Genomic DNA, 17,507 nt, shown 5'->3' with positions numbered 1-17,507 from the left:
CAAACGGGTGCGGAGAATTAATGGCGGAAAAAGAATTGTAAATAAAAACAGCGTGCTGGTGGAAAAATGCAATTGGAAATTTATGCAAAAAGTGGTGAAACGAACGAACAACTCACTTAGAATACTGCAGCTGCATCTTGAATAATAATTTTTTACTTTTACCCAATTACAGACTCAATTACTGAAGGCACGTTGATTAATTCGAAGTTGAACTTTTTAAGGATTGGAAGTTTTTAACTTATGTTCCGATTACTTTGGATTTAAAGTGAGTTGAGATTCTGGTGTCTTCTTGCCATCTAGCAGTAGAACTCGGAGCTTGGCGTGAGCTTAGCATCCGCTGATCAACTACTAGCTCCTGCTCGACTGCGAGATCTTTCTGGCTTAGTGCAGAAGGCAGGAGATGCATTTATTTAGTTGCTTTCAGTAAGTTTCTTCTTTGCCTAGCTCCCTTGGTGAATAACAATTTCTGAATACTGTGTACGAGCAAACCAGAGGTAACTTAGCATCGTAGCGAACTGGGCTGCTGAAATCGAACTGACGTTATTCTTTAGTACAAAACAAGAAGACGTATATACCATCAATTGAATGAACGCGTTTTCGGCCTTCTGACAAAGCTAAGTACCTCTGGCTTATCCTAGACGGGAAGTTCTGAAGAAAAGTCAAAATCCAAAAAAGAACCAGGAAGACATTGGTTGCCCTGTATTCCTGCAACAGAGCCATTGGAAAAAGGAGAGGTCCCTCATCAAAGATAGTGATTTGGCTTTGAAATCGTAGTTAAAACAAAATATTCAACGGATGTTCTTTTTTTTGCTGGAATTCGCTTCGCGACATTCTCGAAAAAAATTGGCTAGTGTTCAAGTATTTTTGGTGCACTACGTACCACTCGAACTATGGCACTGAGCCTCAAACTTAGAAAATCTGGGTACTAAGCCTGGGCACTCTGGAATCATCGCACACTTCGATTTTATTCCAAAACACTTGGACTAACAGATCGCTGATCGCAGGCTTGCTGTCTCTATGCCTTTATGGAGGAGGCTGGTATAAAGGCAGCATTAGATCAACAGCCTGGTCACAGCGGTATTGCAGAAATTTAAAAAAGCTGTTTAACTTGCTAGAACAGTTACTTCAGTCTCAATAACTGCGGACGGGTCACTACTAGACTGTTGGGTTTTAGACCAATTTAGCAAGTCAACAACCACCAGCTGCTCAGTCGCAGGGCTCTTCTAGTCAAGGGTCAATCGTAAGAGGTATAGGGAACTCCCGACTCTCAGCAATAGCTGATATCCAACGACAAAAGTTTGTCGAATGGCTTCACAAAAGACTATACATAACAATGTAAATCGATCCCTGGTTTACTGAGGGACCTAACCCAAGCTAAGGTTGAAATATCTAGGAATTGATGTATTCCGCGGATATAGTTTAAATAAATATCAGCCGCTTCAACCATTTGTAAGGGGTTCAAGGCGCTTTGTCCTTTTTTTTTTGTTAATTCTTAGGAGTTTGTTAGACATCAGAATGAACCATCGTCCTGAACTCTCGAAGTGAATTCCATTTCTAAATCAAACTTTTATCTTAACCTAGCCTAATCTTGTATTTTATTCAAAATTTAAAAATTTACGAAAAATATATGCAATTAATGAAGATCTTTTCTCAAATATTATACGCCAGGTACATCGCCAATGGCTACCAGAAAGCACACATTAACACTCAACTCTTTTCAGAAAAGTCAACATCGAAGTTGCGCGCAATTTTTGTTTAATTGTATTGACTTGACGTTTTTCCTAAAACTTTTCTATTTTCTAACTGCAATCGCCAGTAAATGAACATGAAACTGAAAATGAAAGCGAAAGCGAATCGGCTAACAATAACAATGAAGTGTAAATACGGAATGTTGACAATAGCAAAACCAGCGGTAATGGTTAGATTAGTGGTTGATTATGATTTTGATTGCATTGATGGCAGTGATTTTGGCCATGTAATATACTAATGGAATTAATATTGCATGGCATTGGTTTAACTAGGACCGTTATATTGCAGTTTACATACAGATAGCGTGCATTTGCATGTGTGTGCGTGTGTGTCTGTTGCCTCGAACTACATAGTTGCTGCAGAATGTTTGTTGGCGCTCAGCACTTCTAGAACAATCGCAAATGTTGACAGCAGCGCTTGTTCGGTGATTATCATAAAATTGTATGCGTTCAGCGCATAGTTTCAGTTTGGCATTTGCAGTTGCAGTTGTTTTTCAGTTCATGGTAGTCGGTGTGAAAAAAAGTGAAAAAAGTTTAAACTTTTTTCAGTATGCAAAACCTTACAGTTTCGGAGCTTTGAAAAAAATATTCAGATTTTTAGCATGTGTTTAGTGGAGGGATATACCCACATGTTCTATAGAGCAGGGAGAATTTTGTTGTATAGAGTAAATAAAAAAAAGTCACTTAAATGCTTGCAATTAATTCCTTTCCAATATTTGGTAACTGCCGTGCTTAAACGTTTCAATTTTTAGTGCTGCGGATCTCATTTTAATGGCAAGAAAACTCATGAAATCTCCTCAGTAGTACCGCAGACTCTTATAGTACTCTTTCGATATTATAATTCGAAAATTTAAGAACCTTTTGGTGTTTTCTCATATAAGGTGTAGTAAAAAGATGTCCCGTACTTTTCCAGTACATTTAGACATCTGTATTTCACATTGTATAAATACTATTGGGAGTCCCTATACATCATTTGGAAAGAAGAGATATTGTCCCAAAATCCTCTTAGACAGTGTTCTGATTGCCTGGCTTGGTATTGTTTGAGCACGCGTTGAAGATGAGTGCCAACAAAGCGAAAATATGCCAAATTTCTGTAAACACAATTTCGATTGTTAAAGATCTAAACATTTTGGAATCATTTAGGTAAAATCAGTTTCAAATGAAGCCCGATGTATGGGTTCACACGAGTTGACGCATGGTTCTTACTCATTCATTTTATAGTTTCGGCCTGGCACCAAATGACTACCAACTGCTCCTGTCTCTGGCGAATGATTTTGTTGATGAAAAATTGTCTTCAAGAGAAACTTATGGAAATTTACCGTCTCAATTTTTTTTTGTTTTTTGAGAGTGCCATTATAACATTATTTCCGAAAATCTAACCCACCATCGAACAAAATGGTGCATATTGAATCGGAATTCTAATGACTAAATGGGAGATCTTACTGGCATTGTTGGAATATCGGAAGGATCAAGGAAAACCATTTGGAAAAATCACTTGAACATAAGAAAGGTAAAAGCATGATTGCTGCCAAAATCATTAATTTTTTTCGAAAAACAGCGTCGCTTTAACGTCTGTGGAACAATGTTTTCCGACTACTGGAATGTCATGAAACTAACTGGCGATGAGTCTTGGATCTATGTTTACGCCCAGAAACAGACGATCAATTGACCGACTATTGGGTAAAGGCGCTCATGTTCTATGGGTATTTTCACAAATATTAAATTAAGGTTTAAAGAACTGAGAATGCATATGGAACTAACTCATAATAATAATTGAAATTTGAATTGTAAAGCTGCACCAGAAATATATCGTCAGGTGTGAGGAATCATAGCATATGTATGTATATGCTCAAAAGTGTTTCGAAAAGTACTCAAGATCTCATAGTGCAGCATTAGTTTCAATGACTGAGAAGTATTAAAAGTATCATGGATTTATGGTATTCCCAAAGAGTGTACGATTGATTGAAATCCAACAACATTTCATTTATACGTAATGCTCATTTTGAAATCGTTTCAACTTCCAATCATTGCCGTCAATGCGAAAAATACCAAAAATATTTGAACGAATTGGTTTCAATCTTAACACGCAGTTTTCAGATACTTTCCAATTTATTTTCAAATGTTGCCGATTTATTTTTTAACATGCCAGAAATTCAAATCATCTTGTAATCAGATTGTCAATTGTTAGGCAATTTAAAGTGACGCGTGACGTCATTAGAGTAATTGTGAGTTAAGTTTTTTAACTCTTAATTTAAGCGTTGATATTTTCACACTTATGATAGGAAGAAATTACGTGTGAGTAGACATGACTGAGTCATGAACTACTGAAATCATTTTGAAGAGATTATCTTCTTCTGTATGTATATATAAAAAGTACGTGTCACGTTGTTTGCTCCCGATGGACACTTAAATTACTGAACCGATTTTAGTAAAATTTAGCACACTGTTTTCAGTTTGAACCAACTTAGAAGATAGGATAGTAAAAACTATTCATAAATAAAAAAATACAGTGACGGCTTAATAAATGGACGCTCTATTAAGCGTAGATCTCCATTAACTGGACAAAAAGGCTACCATTTGATATTGAGAAAGCAGCCTTTAATTCATTATTTTTTCCAATGAAATTTATTTGTATGAGCATATTCAAAAGTAAACCTCAAGGATTCTTATACCTTCATAAACAGTTTCACCTTTATTTGTAAATGAAATTTTCACTGTATTGAATAGTAATATGAATATTAGTGTAAAATATAGATCACAGCAACGCGTGGCCGGATCCACTAGTATGCATATATATTTTTAGTACCGATCCCATTGATTTCATAGATGTTTTCTTAGTTTCACTACGATATACATGGCACAGCCAACTGGTCACATTGAAATCAGTATTTTCGACAGCTGAAGATGTAACGAAATATATACATACATACATACATCGATTATCATAACTTTTTGGTACGAAGACACCGATATTCAATTCTATCATAACCATTTCTAGAAAAAAGTATAAAAGAAATGTTTCGCAACTTTATAGTTTAACCAATCAAAACATTGGATAAACTTTCGGCGACTAAATTAGATCAAGGAAACAGTCATACCGAGTATAAGTGACAAGTGAGGCAAACCAATATAAACTAAGTTATTGGTGATTTATTATCTGCTGATATGCAAAAGGTAGCTGCAAATTAAATGCTTACAATTCATTCTTTCAGGCCGACATTTTTTGCTTTTGCTCTCTAACCAGAAAGCACTTAAACTTCTAGTGGACTGTTAATCGGCAATTAAAGCTATCCTTAGCGACAATACTAAGTCTCACTGCGTTAAATTATGCAAGCAGACAATAACTAGACTCTCCATAAGAAACTCGGAAACTAGACTCTCCATAGAAAGCTCGGTTTATATCATCTGGTTACCCGTGTTTATATGAATAGAAAAAACGAAAAGGCAGACGAGTTGATCCGCACACAACATTCAGCTGCTTCAAAGAATATCTCAGGTCTTTAACAAAAGATCCCAACTGCAAAATTGGAAAAGTGGATTAATGAGCATGCGAGGAGGTTGATGAGTCGCTTGATGCCCTTCAGTCGGATGAGAGTTACAGAGGGCTTAATGTTGGTCTAAGTACGGCCGTTTGCGCTACTAATAACCTGGTTTCAAACTTATCAAATCTGGAAATAGATTATCTTCATTCAGAGAAGTAGTTCAGATCCCACTATTGCTTTAGGTGTGATAGTTCAATCCGGGTGGAGACTAGATGAAAAGTTATAGAGATTTCACCCTACTCAATAACGATTTATAATATAAGTATGCAAGCAGATTTTTTCTATTTCTGTATCATTTCTAAGTCCTGGCTTTGGAGTATTAATTGAATGGAGTGGTCTACCTAATAAGTTCGCACAAAGATTGCATTCGTTCTCCATCCCTAGAATGTTTGTAATCACTAACTTCTGAATGACTTTCACTATAAAATATCACACATATACCTTTTTTTTCCTAAACCTCATTTTGTAATTATAAATTTAGCTTTGGAATTAAAATTGAGTTTCGCAGGTAAAGAATGAAGTGAGCAGTGAAATAAAGTAGATAAAAGGCAAGAGCGATAACACAGTTTAAATGAGAAAAGTAAATGAAGTGCCTGACAGTGCCCTGGGGTAGCCTGGCGCAAGTGCGCTTTTGCCCACGTTATCGTCGTCCAATCCCGCAATACTTATGTGCTTTGCTTTCACTTGCCGTCCCGGCCAACAGTTCGACTCTTCGAATTCTAAGCCCGTAGTTAGTTGCGCCGAGAAGCTTTGCGCTAAAAATAATATTATTGAAGGATTAAAGTTTTCGAGGAGTTGAATTGCAATGCAACTAGAGGACGCCATGTAACGGTGCTCAACTCATATTTCCTGTGCTACGCTACGAGTTGGGGCAACTTTGGCGCCAGCAGCAGCAGCAGCAGGTGCAACAACAACAGTTATAGCAACACGATGAATAACTACACGAGATAGAACGTAAGTCGGAAGGATAATTGAAGTAGTTACACGGATAAATGCCGCACATTGTGCACGGCAAAGGAACGGAAAGGGAGGCGAAGCGCCTAAGTGCCGATAGCTGGCTACTTTGCTCTAGCAATGGCGGCTTCGCCGTGAACTATGAATGTGTTTATAAATTTCATTGCTGCGTATTTGTATGCATACTTATATGAGTTTGTGTGTGTGTCATGCGTATGTATGTCCGTCCATTTAAGGCGCTTCGTGGAAGTTGTTCCGCTAAGAGTTTAATCGGCAGCAGAGTAACTGCGCCAGAAACAACAGCAAACAGCATTTTGCACTTGGGTCTCTGTGCATTTTTATCAACTTAAAAAGATGCTGTCCATTTTGATCTTAATTCCCAGAAAAGTCTACTTAGTACATTCATGAAGTTCGTTAAAACTCGCAGTTCTGCTGCTAAGGCAACTTTTCAGAAATATATTCATTTGATAACCAAGCGATTGCTTCTTTATGCCGCGCATAGATTTAATGCAAATGAAAGACAAACGAAACAAATACAACTATTTGAGCTGCTAGCAGTGTTGTCTTATTGTTGGTGGGTGGTTAGGGTGTCTTATAATGCAATATCTTTGGAATTAAGCTTTCGTAATGTATAAATGCAGTCTGAATCACTTAAACTGGTATCTAGTCAAATAATTAGCGTTTTCTTAGTTAGCGTGGGCAGCTTTAAGTTTCTGAGCATGCAGATTATTAAAAAAAAAATTAAATTAAATACAAAAAAATATTTATTTCGACTTCAATGCAGCTAAGCGGCCTTCACAAAGTGAATATCCGCGAGTCTGATAATTGAGCAGCTGCTTGAGGAAAATAGAATGTGAGAAAAATTTCAGATGGATATGTAAAATACTGAGAGACTGGCTGGCATATACAATTTGCAGACAGATAGGTCGACTCAGCTCGTCATGCTGATCAATAAATACATTTTATGGGGTCTCCGACGTTTCCTACTGGGTGTTGCAAATTTCGTACAAAAGTTGCGCTGAAGCTAGCTGAAGTGATTATTTTGTTCAATATGTTTGTATGGAAGCTATGGCCCTTTCTAAACATTTTTTTCGGAGGTTGTACCGTTTTTTTAGGCAATAGTCTATCTATACTAAATGTTGTAATGTCAGATAAAAACTTTTCGGTAAAAGGACTTAGTTTTAACCAACTAGTTTTTATGGAGGCTGTATTATTTCTTGATCTGATATCAGTGATTCCGACAAATGAATAGCTTCTTGGTGAGAATAAAACGTTAAGAAATTTCTGATTAGTATTTCAAAAGTAAGGTTAGATATAATACCATTTGTAAACAAGGCAATTGAAGAAGAAGTATAAGTAGACTGAATTTTTCCTCCAATTTTTAAGATGTCTGTAAATGAATGATGAACTCTATTGGAGGACTTTATGTCAGTTATATACCAGCTTAATCTTTTTGTTACTTTTGCATTACAATAAACTTATTTGAAGTTCTGACTTTTAAGTCTACTTAAATCAACAAATCTGTGAGCATTTGAACTTCCGTAAACTTTCGTATATAAAGGCGGCTGGTAATGTTATCTTTGGAAAAATAAAATTTATATAGGTAGTGTATCGACTCTCTTCTAATGGTAACCTCACTGTTTTATCTATTTATGAATTTAAAAAATTGTATTAATCCAGATAGTAATACGTACATATGTAGTTTAATTCATTGGCTTGAAACATCGCTGACTAACTAAAAGACTCCTAAGAAGTTGACATATTTCAGTGATGAAATTTTCTTATTGACTTTTCCGTCATCATGATATTATCGGTCATTTTATTTATTATAAGTTTCATTAGCTGGTCCCTTTAACGTAAGAAAGGCGTGTAATCTCATACCTATTAGGAGTGATAGCTTCATCCCAAAATAATACATGTAGTTTTTTAGCATATCCTAGTGAGAAAGCTGCTGACATGTGATAGTAATTCGATAATTTCATACGCGCCGCCAATTTGATTATCTGCCTCTAGACATAGCTCGTACATGAGACGAATTGCTTTTGTACACAGGCTGGCGTCATTGAGAATTTGCTGCGCATTCAGAACAGTATCGGATGATGCAATCAGTGTTATATCTGGAAGACTCCCCATATACAATGCAGCAGAGCATTGCTCATCTGTTCGAGACATGAGGGCCAACAAAACACTTAGCCAATATAACCAAGAACTGGCAAAAGGTGATGAAAAGTGCCTGCGGCAATGGCAGGAAAGATTGAATACCTCAACGAAGGGAAAGTTGACACACTCTCTGATACCCATTATTAGAGACTGGGTTACGTGGGATCATGGTGATGTGAACTACCACCTTACGCAGTTTTAATCTGACCACGGCTGCTTCAGAAGCTATCTGTATAAATTCATACATGTTGAATTTCTTTTCTGCATGCACTACGAAAATTGCGGCAGATAACGTAGAGGTGGAATGTGGAAATGCTTTCTGACAAACTAGGACCCTACCCATATGTTCAGAAGACCTAGAAAATTTTTTGCTAACTTGCTACTGAACCGTTTTTAGCAAAATTTAGGACATTGTGTCCAGTTTGAACCAACTTAAAAGATAGGATAGTAAAAACGATTCATAAATAAAAAATACAGTGAAAGCTCTACTAATTCTATTAAGCGGACATCTCCATTAACTGGACAGAAAGGTTGATAACTAGACATTTAGAAATCAGTCTTAAATTCGTTATTTTTTCCAATGAAATTTATTTGTACAGAACATATTCGAAATTAAACCTCAAGTACAATCCCTTGGCTTATATAAAATGCATACCACAGCAACATGTGGCCGTACAAAAACTATTAAAACAAAATGAATACCGCTTCACAGTACCAATGTGTCTAAATATAATTTGAGGCACAAGAAAAATTATAAGAATTTTTTTTTTTATAATATATTATAAGTAATTAAAAATGCATTCTCTCAAAAAGTTCCTCAAAAAGATTACTCTACATCTAGAACCTGTTGCACTATATCACAAAATCATTACTAATTTCCTGCAGGGTCTCAATCCGCGCGATAATTTTCAATTAATCTGATTAACTAATTATATCACGCTCGTGATAAAGTGAATTGCAAGTGGCAGGTACTCAAATGTCTAGACACTTACCGCTTAAAATTATTCCACAATTAGATCGGCTATTTGCTGATATGTCCATACATAAATGCAAGAGAACTATATTGTGATATATATTTTTTATTTCCGACAATAAAAAGGTTTTGTAACCATTTCACAATTCCAAATCACTTGAAAATCTCATGTTTCACTACACTGAAAAAAAGATAATATTAGTAAATTCTTTTTTTTTAATAAAATCATGTAATTTTCACGCTATTCCACAAGCACCGAATAAGTACTTTTCATAGTGCTGCGGAGTCGATTTCTCGCATATGTTGACTGCTTTTAATTAAAAATTTTGTATTCCGTTTTAATTGAATGTATTTTAATGAATGCTCAAACACGCACAGCATACCGAAAGCACGCGCCCACACACACACGCGCCTATCCACACGTAAGTGCAATGCACATGCGGCACTTGAAGTCAAGTAATTTGCTCAAATGCAAATTGACACAATCACATCCGGCGAGGCCAACAGCGCGTAGCCACCAACAGCCACACGATTCGCAGCAAGTGCAGCGGTCAGTAACGGCACCACGAAGTGACGGGCCGCGCATGCAACTTCAACAGCACATGCACAACTCTGCTCCTTGCGCTGCGCTTCGTATTTGTCCAACGGGCTGTTGACCCGATGCTGTGTCAATGATGTTGCTGTCTCACTGCTGCTTTAAAACGTACATGTTTTTGTAGTGAGTGATTTCCGCGTTTTTCGTATTTTTACTGTTATTCAAACAATTGAAAAGTCTTTAAATTAATTCCTTAGCAACAGTTTAAGAGTCCATAGTTATTCAATGTAATTTAAGCTCACGTGACGTTAAAATGTAACACTGTGCTGCTTGTGCTTTAAACTCGCAAAATGAAAAAAAAAACAACAACTTGAGTCACTGCAACAACGGTGTAAGCAGCCATGCATCAATTACACTGGCGATAAATTGAGCAGCAGCGGTGGCAGCAATCAACCGCAGCGCACGAATGCAATCGGCACTCAGTCAGTGATTCGCGTGTGTGATTGTGTGCGCAAAATGCTCATGATATATGGCTTTTGTTGGCATTCGCTGCTGTGGCTCATGCTTTTTCATTATATTTTTATTTTTATTTTTCTTATTTTTAATTTTTTAGTTTGTTAATTTCTTTGAATCTGCGCACTCTGCTTCACTTCGCTTCTTCAGATTTTCGGTTTCACTACTGGAATAACTACATGCGGTTCGTTTTTTTTCCATTTCATGACAACCTAGCTTTTGAATTTCGAACAGCACACGGCATTGCACAACTAAATTTCAGCTGCAAGTCACGCACGCTACAACATTGCTTGCCAGCGAGCGAGAGAATTGTGCAACACACTAGTGGTACAAAGCCGCAAGTGGATTCTTCAAACGGATTTTCCTTAATTTCGTATTAACAAAGTATATAGCAAGGCATGTACCTCAAATTAATATCGCACACTGGATAGATACTATATCATTTCGAAAATATTTCCGATCGGTTCCCAAAATTCCCGTGCGCTTATTACAAGTACTGATTAGTTAACCGTAAAAAGTGAACGACCAGCAAAAACCAAAAACCGTTATAACACGTCCACGCACGGCATACACGTTCGCTTACATAGAGAGCAAAAATACAACTGAATCCTCGAAGCAAAAGCACCCAATCGGCAAGAAAATACGAGTGCAGGAATTGGCCACACGACAGGATGTCAACATGCCGAGGATGCTTGGCACGATTAGTGCAAATCTCACTTCAACATTTGACTGTGGTGAGTATGGCGAAACGATGTCACACGATTGCTAAGCCAGCCACCCTCGGACTTGAGCGCGTAGGCTTGTGCTAAAGGTAAGCAATTCTAAGGAGTTAGGAGTGATGAAGCATTTTGCTGCGTTTTACCAATGCCGGGAGATTGTGAGATAGTGAGTGAGTGAGTAAGTGAGCAGGAGCATTAACAGAACTCAGAGATTTGACCGAGTAACCTAGCGCGCCTTTTAAACAACTCAACGATATTTGAGTGAGTAATGGTCTTGACTAAAGAGCAAGATTGAGCGCGTTTGCGTTTCAATGCCGGTTTTTTCTTCAGTTGTCACGCTTTTGCTGAAGTATTTGGAGTGAGAATTTGCAGGCTGATTTCCAACAGGTGGTTGTCCAAATTCTAATACGTAACGCAGAGTGAGCTCATTTCGAAGTTGAGGTGAAACGAAAAACACTTTGTCAGTTTTCATTTGTTTTATTTCGAACGAATTATTCTCATGTCATGAAGTATATGTGAGAAAACGTTGTCAATTTAGGAAAAAATACTATTATTAAATAAAGAAGGCGTAAATATATAAATGGCAAAAATAAGCAACTTCGAAGAATTTATTGGTCTCAGCGATTTCGACGTTGAAATTTGGCGCATGTTACTTGCTGAGTTCCTCGGAACATTCTTCTACGTGTTCGTTGGGGTCGTTAGCACAGTCTCATTATCGCAGAATCTGATGACCTCCGTGGTGCCAGTTGCCTTCGCATTTGGACTGGCAATGTCAAGTATATCGCATGTGGTGAACAGGGCCAGTGGTGCGCACCTGAATCCCGCTGTTAGCATAGGTCGGCTGGTCGTTGGACAGATGAAATTTCTCAAATGTTTATGCTACATACTAGTGCAATGCATCGGTTCGTGCTTAGCGGCATTTTTGGTGGAAAGTATTTGCCCGGGACCTTCGCTAGAACGGACGGACGGTGTAACCAGACCACTATATATGGGGGTTTGGGAAGCGTTGCTTCTTGAAATGTTCATTACATTTATTATGGTTATGGTGTACAAATCAATGGCTGATCCTACGCGTGATGATTTACATTTATCTGGACCATTAGTTGTGGGACTTTCAATCACAGCGGGACATCTTGTGGGCTACTTGTGTTCGTCGGCAAGCATGAATCCAGCACGTTCTTTCGGGCCGGCACTTGTAAATCTCAACTTCAACGATCACTGGATTTATTGGGTCGGACCGATTTTGGGTGGTGTCATAGCTTCAGTTTGTTATCACTTTGGTGTGCAGGATCGTGCAGCACTTAAGCGGAGACGCTCTAGAAGAAATAGTGCCAGACGAAAGAGTTCTCTAAATACTTAAAAATATACTTTAAAATTCATTAAATCTATGTTGGTTTGCAATGCAGTTGTATATTTTTAGTGAGATAGATAAGTTTTACTATCAATATTATATAGCGAAGGACTTTTTGAAGATGTGTTTACATCATGTTACATTGTTTTCAATGAGTTATCAAAAAGAGGGTTCCTAGAGTAACAATGCTCGTAGAGTAGACGCTTAAAATCGAGCCGAGGACTTTGAAAGTCCACTCTGCTGGCACCCTTAAATAACCAATATGGTCTTGTCGAAATTGAATGTACGGGGACATATGTCTCTCTCTATTCTGCTCGTTTTTGAATTCCAAAACTGCAGTTAGGTGAAACAGAGTCACAGAAGATTACAAGAACATATTTTCCATTAACAGCACAAAACAGCTGAGTTTTGAAAATAAGAACATACTATAGTTACCTTTTGAGGAGAGGAGCTCTCGTCACTGCCTTGAAAAGCAATTCAATTTGAAAGAAATAAAAAAAATTATAAACAAATAATATAAAATACCAGTCGCCGACGTTTTCATTAAAACGAAAATTTTAAGGAAGATACCAACGTACAACTGAAATGGGCTGGAAAAAGGTTGTTGGTACTAAAGACTTCAATAGAGCAAGTGTGATACTGTTGGCAACGGAATTCTTTGGCACGCTTGCCATCGTCTTTACCAGCATTCTTACAATGGCACAACAATATGTTGACCAGGAGGAAGTGCAGCGAGCAATAGATAACACTTCCAGTGGCGCCTCAATGGAACAAATTTCGCTCGGCTTAGGCTTAGTGTTTGCCGCTGTGGGCCAGGCGTTGGGCCGGCGTAGTGTTTGTCATTTCAATCCCGCTGTAACTTTGGGATACTGCGTTGTCGGTGAACTGAGCTTAATTATGAGTTTCCTATTCATGGTTGTGCAATGCATAGCTTCCGCTATTGGAGTCTATGTGGCGCTAGTTCTACTACCGGAAAAATTGGCAAATAAGCACTTGGGTGTACCAAAGCATCCTCATGTCTCGGTGTTGGGCACGATTGTTATTGAAATGCTGTTGACCTTTATCTGGGTCTTTCTGGCACGCAGTGCTGAAAGTCACAAAATGATGGGCTTACGAGATACCGCACCACTGGCCGTTGGTGCCACAATTATAGCGGCTTACTTAGCTGCTTATCGGTTGACCGGCGGCAGCATGAATCCAGCCCGCTCTTTTGGCCCAGCTCTGGTGTACATGGATTGGAAGGATCATTGGATTTATTGGTTGGCTCCATTTGCTGGTGGTGTACTGGGAGCTTTGACTTATGAATTCTTTTTTAAGATTGGACCGCATAAAGAACATGAAGAAGCGGAAGAAATCGCGGACTAAGCTTTGCCTGGAGAGAAAAGTTGAATCATCTGTTAATTGGATTGGATTGAAGAAAATTATATAACCATGTACTAATGCAGTTTTTGAGCTATCAATTTTTAAACTGTACTTTCTTATGTTGGCTAAGTTTTTATTTTGTATTTTGTATTTGGCAATGCTTCTTAATCTTTATCTTAACCTTTTTCGGTGTTTTCGAAACATGTACCTTCGGTGACTTCTATACAGATAGAGGATTGCTCAAATGTATACTTTGGCCGCTAGATGTCCTAAAAAGTTGCAAAACACCTATTTTTCGAGAAAATCGCCACTTCTACTCTCTGGACGATTGCCACGAACCTGGTGGGGGTAGGTGGGAGGTTGATGGTTTTCCTGAAAGCCCCAAGTGTCCTCCAGGTGATGATGTGTCATAACTACAGTTAGTTATGCGTGGCTAGGATATTAGCAGTGCTGAAACTCCAAAACTTGAACTATGCTATAAATATTTGACACGAATCTATTGAATATACTTTGTGGGTAGACGGCCATTTGCCTATGGAAATTATTTCACATCACGTCAAAGTATCGGAAATATTTTCTAAACAAAGAAAAAATATCAAATAGTGTCAGTTCCGCCTATTTTCAAACTACGTAAGCATGTTTCCAGCTTTAGGTACGAACGAATTGAAAAGCTATTTATTTCGACGGCAACTTCTTTGTGAATTCTTCGGCACATTTGTGCTGATGCTGGTGCGGAAGACGGTTAGTACGGTGGAGGACACACAATGGGCCGTAACGAAAATTTCATTCGCTCTTGGCCTGACTGTTGCTGCCTTGACCAAACTATTCGGTCGCATAAGCGGCTGCCATATCAACCCTGCGGTTTCGATCGCTTTTTTCGTTGTCGGTGAAATGAGCACGTTACGTCTATTCTTTTATATTATCATGCAATTGTTGGGCGCAATTTCGGCAGTATTTACGTACACATTGTATGCTTTCGCCAATTCGAATGCAATTCAAGAGACTAATGCATTGGAAGACTGGCAAATAATATTACTGGAACTCATACTCACAACCATGTTCGTAATGCTGTTTCGTACAATGGCAGACGTACAACACCGCAGTCAACGGAGTTCCGCTTCTATGGCCATAGGGTTCGCTTACACCGCATGTCTTTTGAGTGGCACCTCTATATCGGAGGTGGCCCTGAACCCGTTAATGCATTTCGCTTCTGGACCGAACATATTTGCTGGCAATTTTACACCGGCTATTGGATCAACTCTGGGTGGCATTTTTGGAGCACTAACCTATGAGGCCTTGTACATGCCGTATAATCGAGAACCGCGTACCTCGAGCCTTTTCGATTGGCTACGCGGTACTCCATCAGCAGAAAGCAAATCAAATCAATCTCGTTTGTAGATTAGACTTTCATTCATTATTATTCTTTAATAAAACGAGGTTTGATCGACTTCATTTTGTTTGTGTTTTGGATAATACTTTACACACATGCCTCGAGACCAAAATTTCATCACTATTCCAAGGAAGACCGAACGGTTTGGTCTACCACTAATGGGGAAACGCGTCTTCGACCTGCTAACAGCGTACTGCTGTAGGGGATCCATTGGCAAAAGCTGGGTGCTCACACCAAAAGTGGTTCATTGGCTCTATGAAAGGATAGTTAAAAGCATATTGTTCTTGTATGGTGGAAGACGCCAAAAAAGGCTCCACTCGCCAAAAAACTGGTGAGTGTTCAACGGCTGCTCTCATCAGAATTTGTGGTATAGTACGAACAGGTCAACTATGGGTATGAATTCTTTGCGAGCCTGGGCGCTGTGAAATCCTCGCAAACTTTGATTTCATTCCGAAATACTGCGCAATGTCCTTCTAGCCCCTGATAAATCGTAATAGTTCTAGAGAGCTCTACGCTTTCGGCAAGGTCCACCTTTCAATAGTTGTAGGAGTTCTAACTGCCCCTTTGGAATTCATGCAGTAAGGTTATTCGTTATATATTGGATGCCAGTTACATCAGCTATTTGGAAGTGACATACAATCATATCAACACTTCCTCCTCGACTGCAGCGCTTTTGCCACATCAAGGCTAAAACAGGTTGTCATATATTTGGACATCCGCGTGAAATAGCGCAAATATGGAAAAAAAATATCTTAGCAGACTTGTTAGAAGTTCAGGATGCCTTGCCGATAACTAATACTTATCCAACTGCAGGAGTCTTTTTGTAGTCTGATTTTAATTAAGACTGAACATAAGAATCTAAGACTAAGTGTAGCTCATCGCCATGCTGGGGGATCAGCCATCTAACCTACAACTAAGACGTGATCAAAGACCAATATGTTGAGTTAAGTTTATTTTCCAACTACGTATATCTCACATATTCGGTTTAAGAAATTCTGTAAACATGTCTGTGTCTGAGCACCCCTGAACAACAATAATAAATCAGTGCTGCCAGACAACCGCCCGCCATCGACCCTATCCAATAGCAGTAGTGAAAATCCCACTCATTAACAATTATGGATGCACTCAAGGACCGTACTGGATTAACGCCGCCACCAGATAGTAGAATCGCGATTAAATAGGAACCCAATACAACAAAGCCAATAGCAAATGAGCCATTACCGAATGCATCTTCATTTCGCCGCTCGGTATTTACAATTGCCATGATTATCCAAATAAACGCTGCTAAAGCTTCGACAATGCAGAGTTCCAACAGCTCCGTACTCATCGAGGGCCTTAAAGGACGTTGATCCTGGTACATTTCCTTATCAAGTACCGATAAAATAATCGCAGTTGCCGCCAAGCCGCCGAGTATTTGCGCAATTACATATCCAATAAAACAAAGCAGACTCATGCCACAAACTAGGAATATCGCAAAACTTACAGCTGGACTGAGATGTGCACCGCTTATATTACCAAGCGAGTGCGACACCGAAAATATAGTGCAGCCCAAGGTGAACGCCACTTGCACAGGCGAGGCATATGGCCACTCCGTTTCGCTTGGCTTGAAGAGAGTGCACAAAATACCCAGTAAGACGAAAAAGAAGGTGCCGAGGAATTCAGCAAACATCGCACGCACAAAATCCAGGTTCCAGTCGGAGGCACCCAGAATTTCCAGCCAATCTGTCATTGTAGTGGGCGTCCTCGCTCAAAATAATAGTCTACTTTAGTATTCTCTTGCCAGTATTTAAATTTGTTTATAAATAATGTATGGGAATTCGAAAACTGCTCGACTTGCTCCAATGTTTCTATTTTTTCATTCTGCTGTCAGCTGAAAACTCAAAAGAGATGAAAATAAATTAAATGATGCCAGGACTTCTTATATAAGTTCGTAAGCAGAGTTATGAGCAATAGATGATGTGAGAAATTGGCAGATTTTTGGACTCACGACTTGTAAAGAGTGATAGAGTGGTTAAAGAAGGTAAACTGAGCGGCTTGATTACTTATGCTGGTTACCGGTCCCATTAAGATGGAAATCACTTCCAGACATTATATAAATAATAAGATTACATAATATTTAGTGCCAAAACATTTCACACATCGGATATGTTCTTCACAAGAATCGTATATGTATTAGATTCATGATTGCCAGCATTGATTTTTTTTGCTCTGTATTAATTTATGCTTACTAGTATTTAGTGTAAGTAAACACCTAATCTGT

At 38.6% G+C, this 17,507-nt stretch overlaps 5 protein-coding genes across 9 annotated transcripts in view; 3 read left to right on the top strand and 2 right to left on the bottom strand.

Annotated features, from left to right (window-relative positions):
• Nucleotides 1-11,073, bottom strand: part of LOC105232449 (uncharacterized) — a 127,857-nt gene extending 116,784 nt beyond the window's left edge. Inside the window, exons 1-2 of one of the 4 annotated variants that reach the window (XM_049448635.1) lie at nt 10,830-11,073; nt 9,397-9,558 (exon numbers count right to left, since the gene is read on the bottom strand). The gene's annotated coding sequence lies outside the window, so the exon portion shown is untranslated. The remainder of the gene's footprint in view (nt 1-9,396; nt 9,559-10,829) is intronic. The other 3 variants (XM_049448638.1, XM_049448641.1, XM_049448640.1) reach the window with 3 other exon arrangements.
• Nucleotides 11,074-11,641: 568 nt separating this feature from the next.
• LOC105232448 (aquaporin) lies at nt 11,642-12,785 on the top strand. The gene has a single exon (XM_011214130.2). It carries the CDS (start codon nt 11,725-11,727, stop codon nt 12,502-12,504), a length of 780 nt encoding a protein of 259 aa, XP_011212432.1. The 5' UTR covers nt 11,642-11,724; the 3' UTR covers nt 12,505-12,785.
• A 165-nt stretch (nt 12,786-12,950) lies between these two features.
• On the top strand, nt 12,951-14,256 carry LOC105232265 (aquaporin). Of its 2 annotated transcripts, XM_011213903.4 has the most exons (2): nt 12,951-13,754; nt 13,813-14,256. In XM_011213903.4, coding segments are annotated over exons 1-2 (675 nt in total). In that variant the 5' UTR covers nt 12,951-13,080; the 3' UTR covers nt 13,814-14,256. The 2 variants fall into 2 exon arrangements, with proteins under 2 accessions (XP_011212205.1, XP_011212204.1); XM_011213902.4 differs by having other exon boundaries at nt 12,951-14,256.
• A 132-nt stretch (nt 14,257-14,388) lies between these two features.
• LOC105232264 (aquaporin) lies at nt 14,389-15,304 on the top strand. Its single transcript, XM_011213901.3, has one exon. It carries the CDS (start codon nt 14,494-14,496, stop codon nt 15,253-15,255), a length of 762 nt encoding a protein of 253 aa, XP_011212203.1. The 5' UTR covers nt 14,389-14,493; the 3' UTR covers nt 15,256-15,304.
• Nucleotides 15,305-16,114: 810 nt separating this feature from the next.
• LOC105232262 (aquaporin) lies at nt 16,115-17,084 on the bottom strand. Its single transcript, XM_011213900.3, has one exon. The coding sequence runs from the start codon at nt 16,974-16,976 to the stop codon at nt 16,233-16,235; it is 744 nt and encodes a 247-aa protein (XP_011212202.2). The 5' UTR covers nt 16,977-17,084; the 3' UTR covers nt 16,115-16,232.
• Between the last annotated feature and the right edge of the window lie 423 nt (nt 17,085-17,507).

Source organism: Bactrocera dorsalis, chromosome 1 (genome assembly GCF_023373825.1).
Source record: "Bactrocera dorsalis isolate Fly_Bdor chromosome 1, ASM2337382v1, whole genome shotgun sequence".
Classification (NCBI taxonomy): Eukaryota; Metazoa; Arthropoda; class Insecta; order Diptera; family Tephritidae; genus Bactrocera; species Bactrocera dorsalis.
Note: the sequence above shows the minus strand (reverse complement) of the source record. Positions and strands in the feature narration are given on the sequence as shown.

Excerpts from the sequence above, each read along its gene's own strand:
- LOC105232448 (XM_011214130.2), top strand. The coding sequence starts at position 11,725 with ATGGCAAAAATAAGCAACTTCGAAGAATTTATTGGTCTCAGCGATTTC.
- LOC105232265 (XM_011213902.4), top strand. The coding sequence starts at position 13,081 with ATGGGCTGGAAAAAGGTTGTTGGTACTAAAGACTTCAATAGAGCAAGT.
- LOC105232264 (XM_011213901.3), top strand. The coding sequence starts at position 14,494 with ATGTTTCCAGCTTTAGGTACGAACGAATTGAAAAGCTATTTATTTCGA.
- LOC105232262 (XM_011213900.3), bottom strand. The coding sequence starts at position 16,976 with ATGACAGATTGGCTGGAAATTCTGGGTGCCTCCGACTGGAACCTGGAT.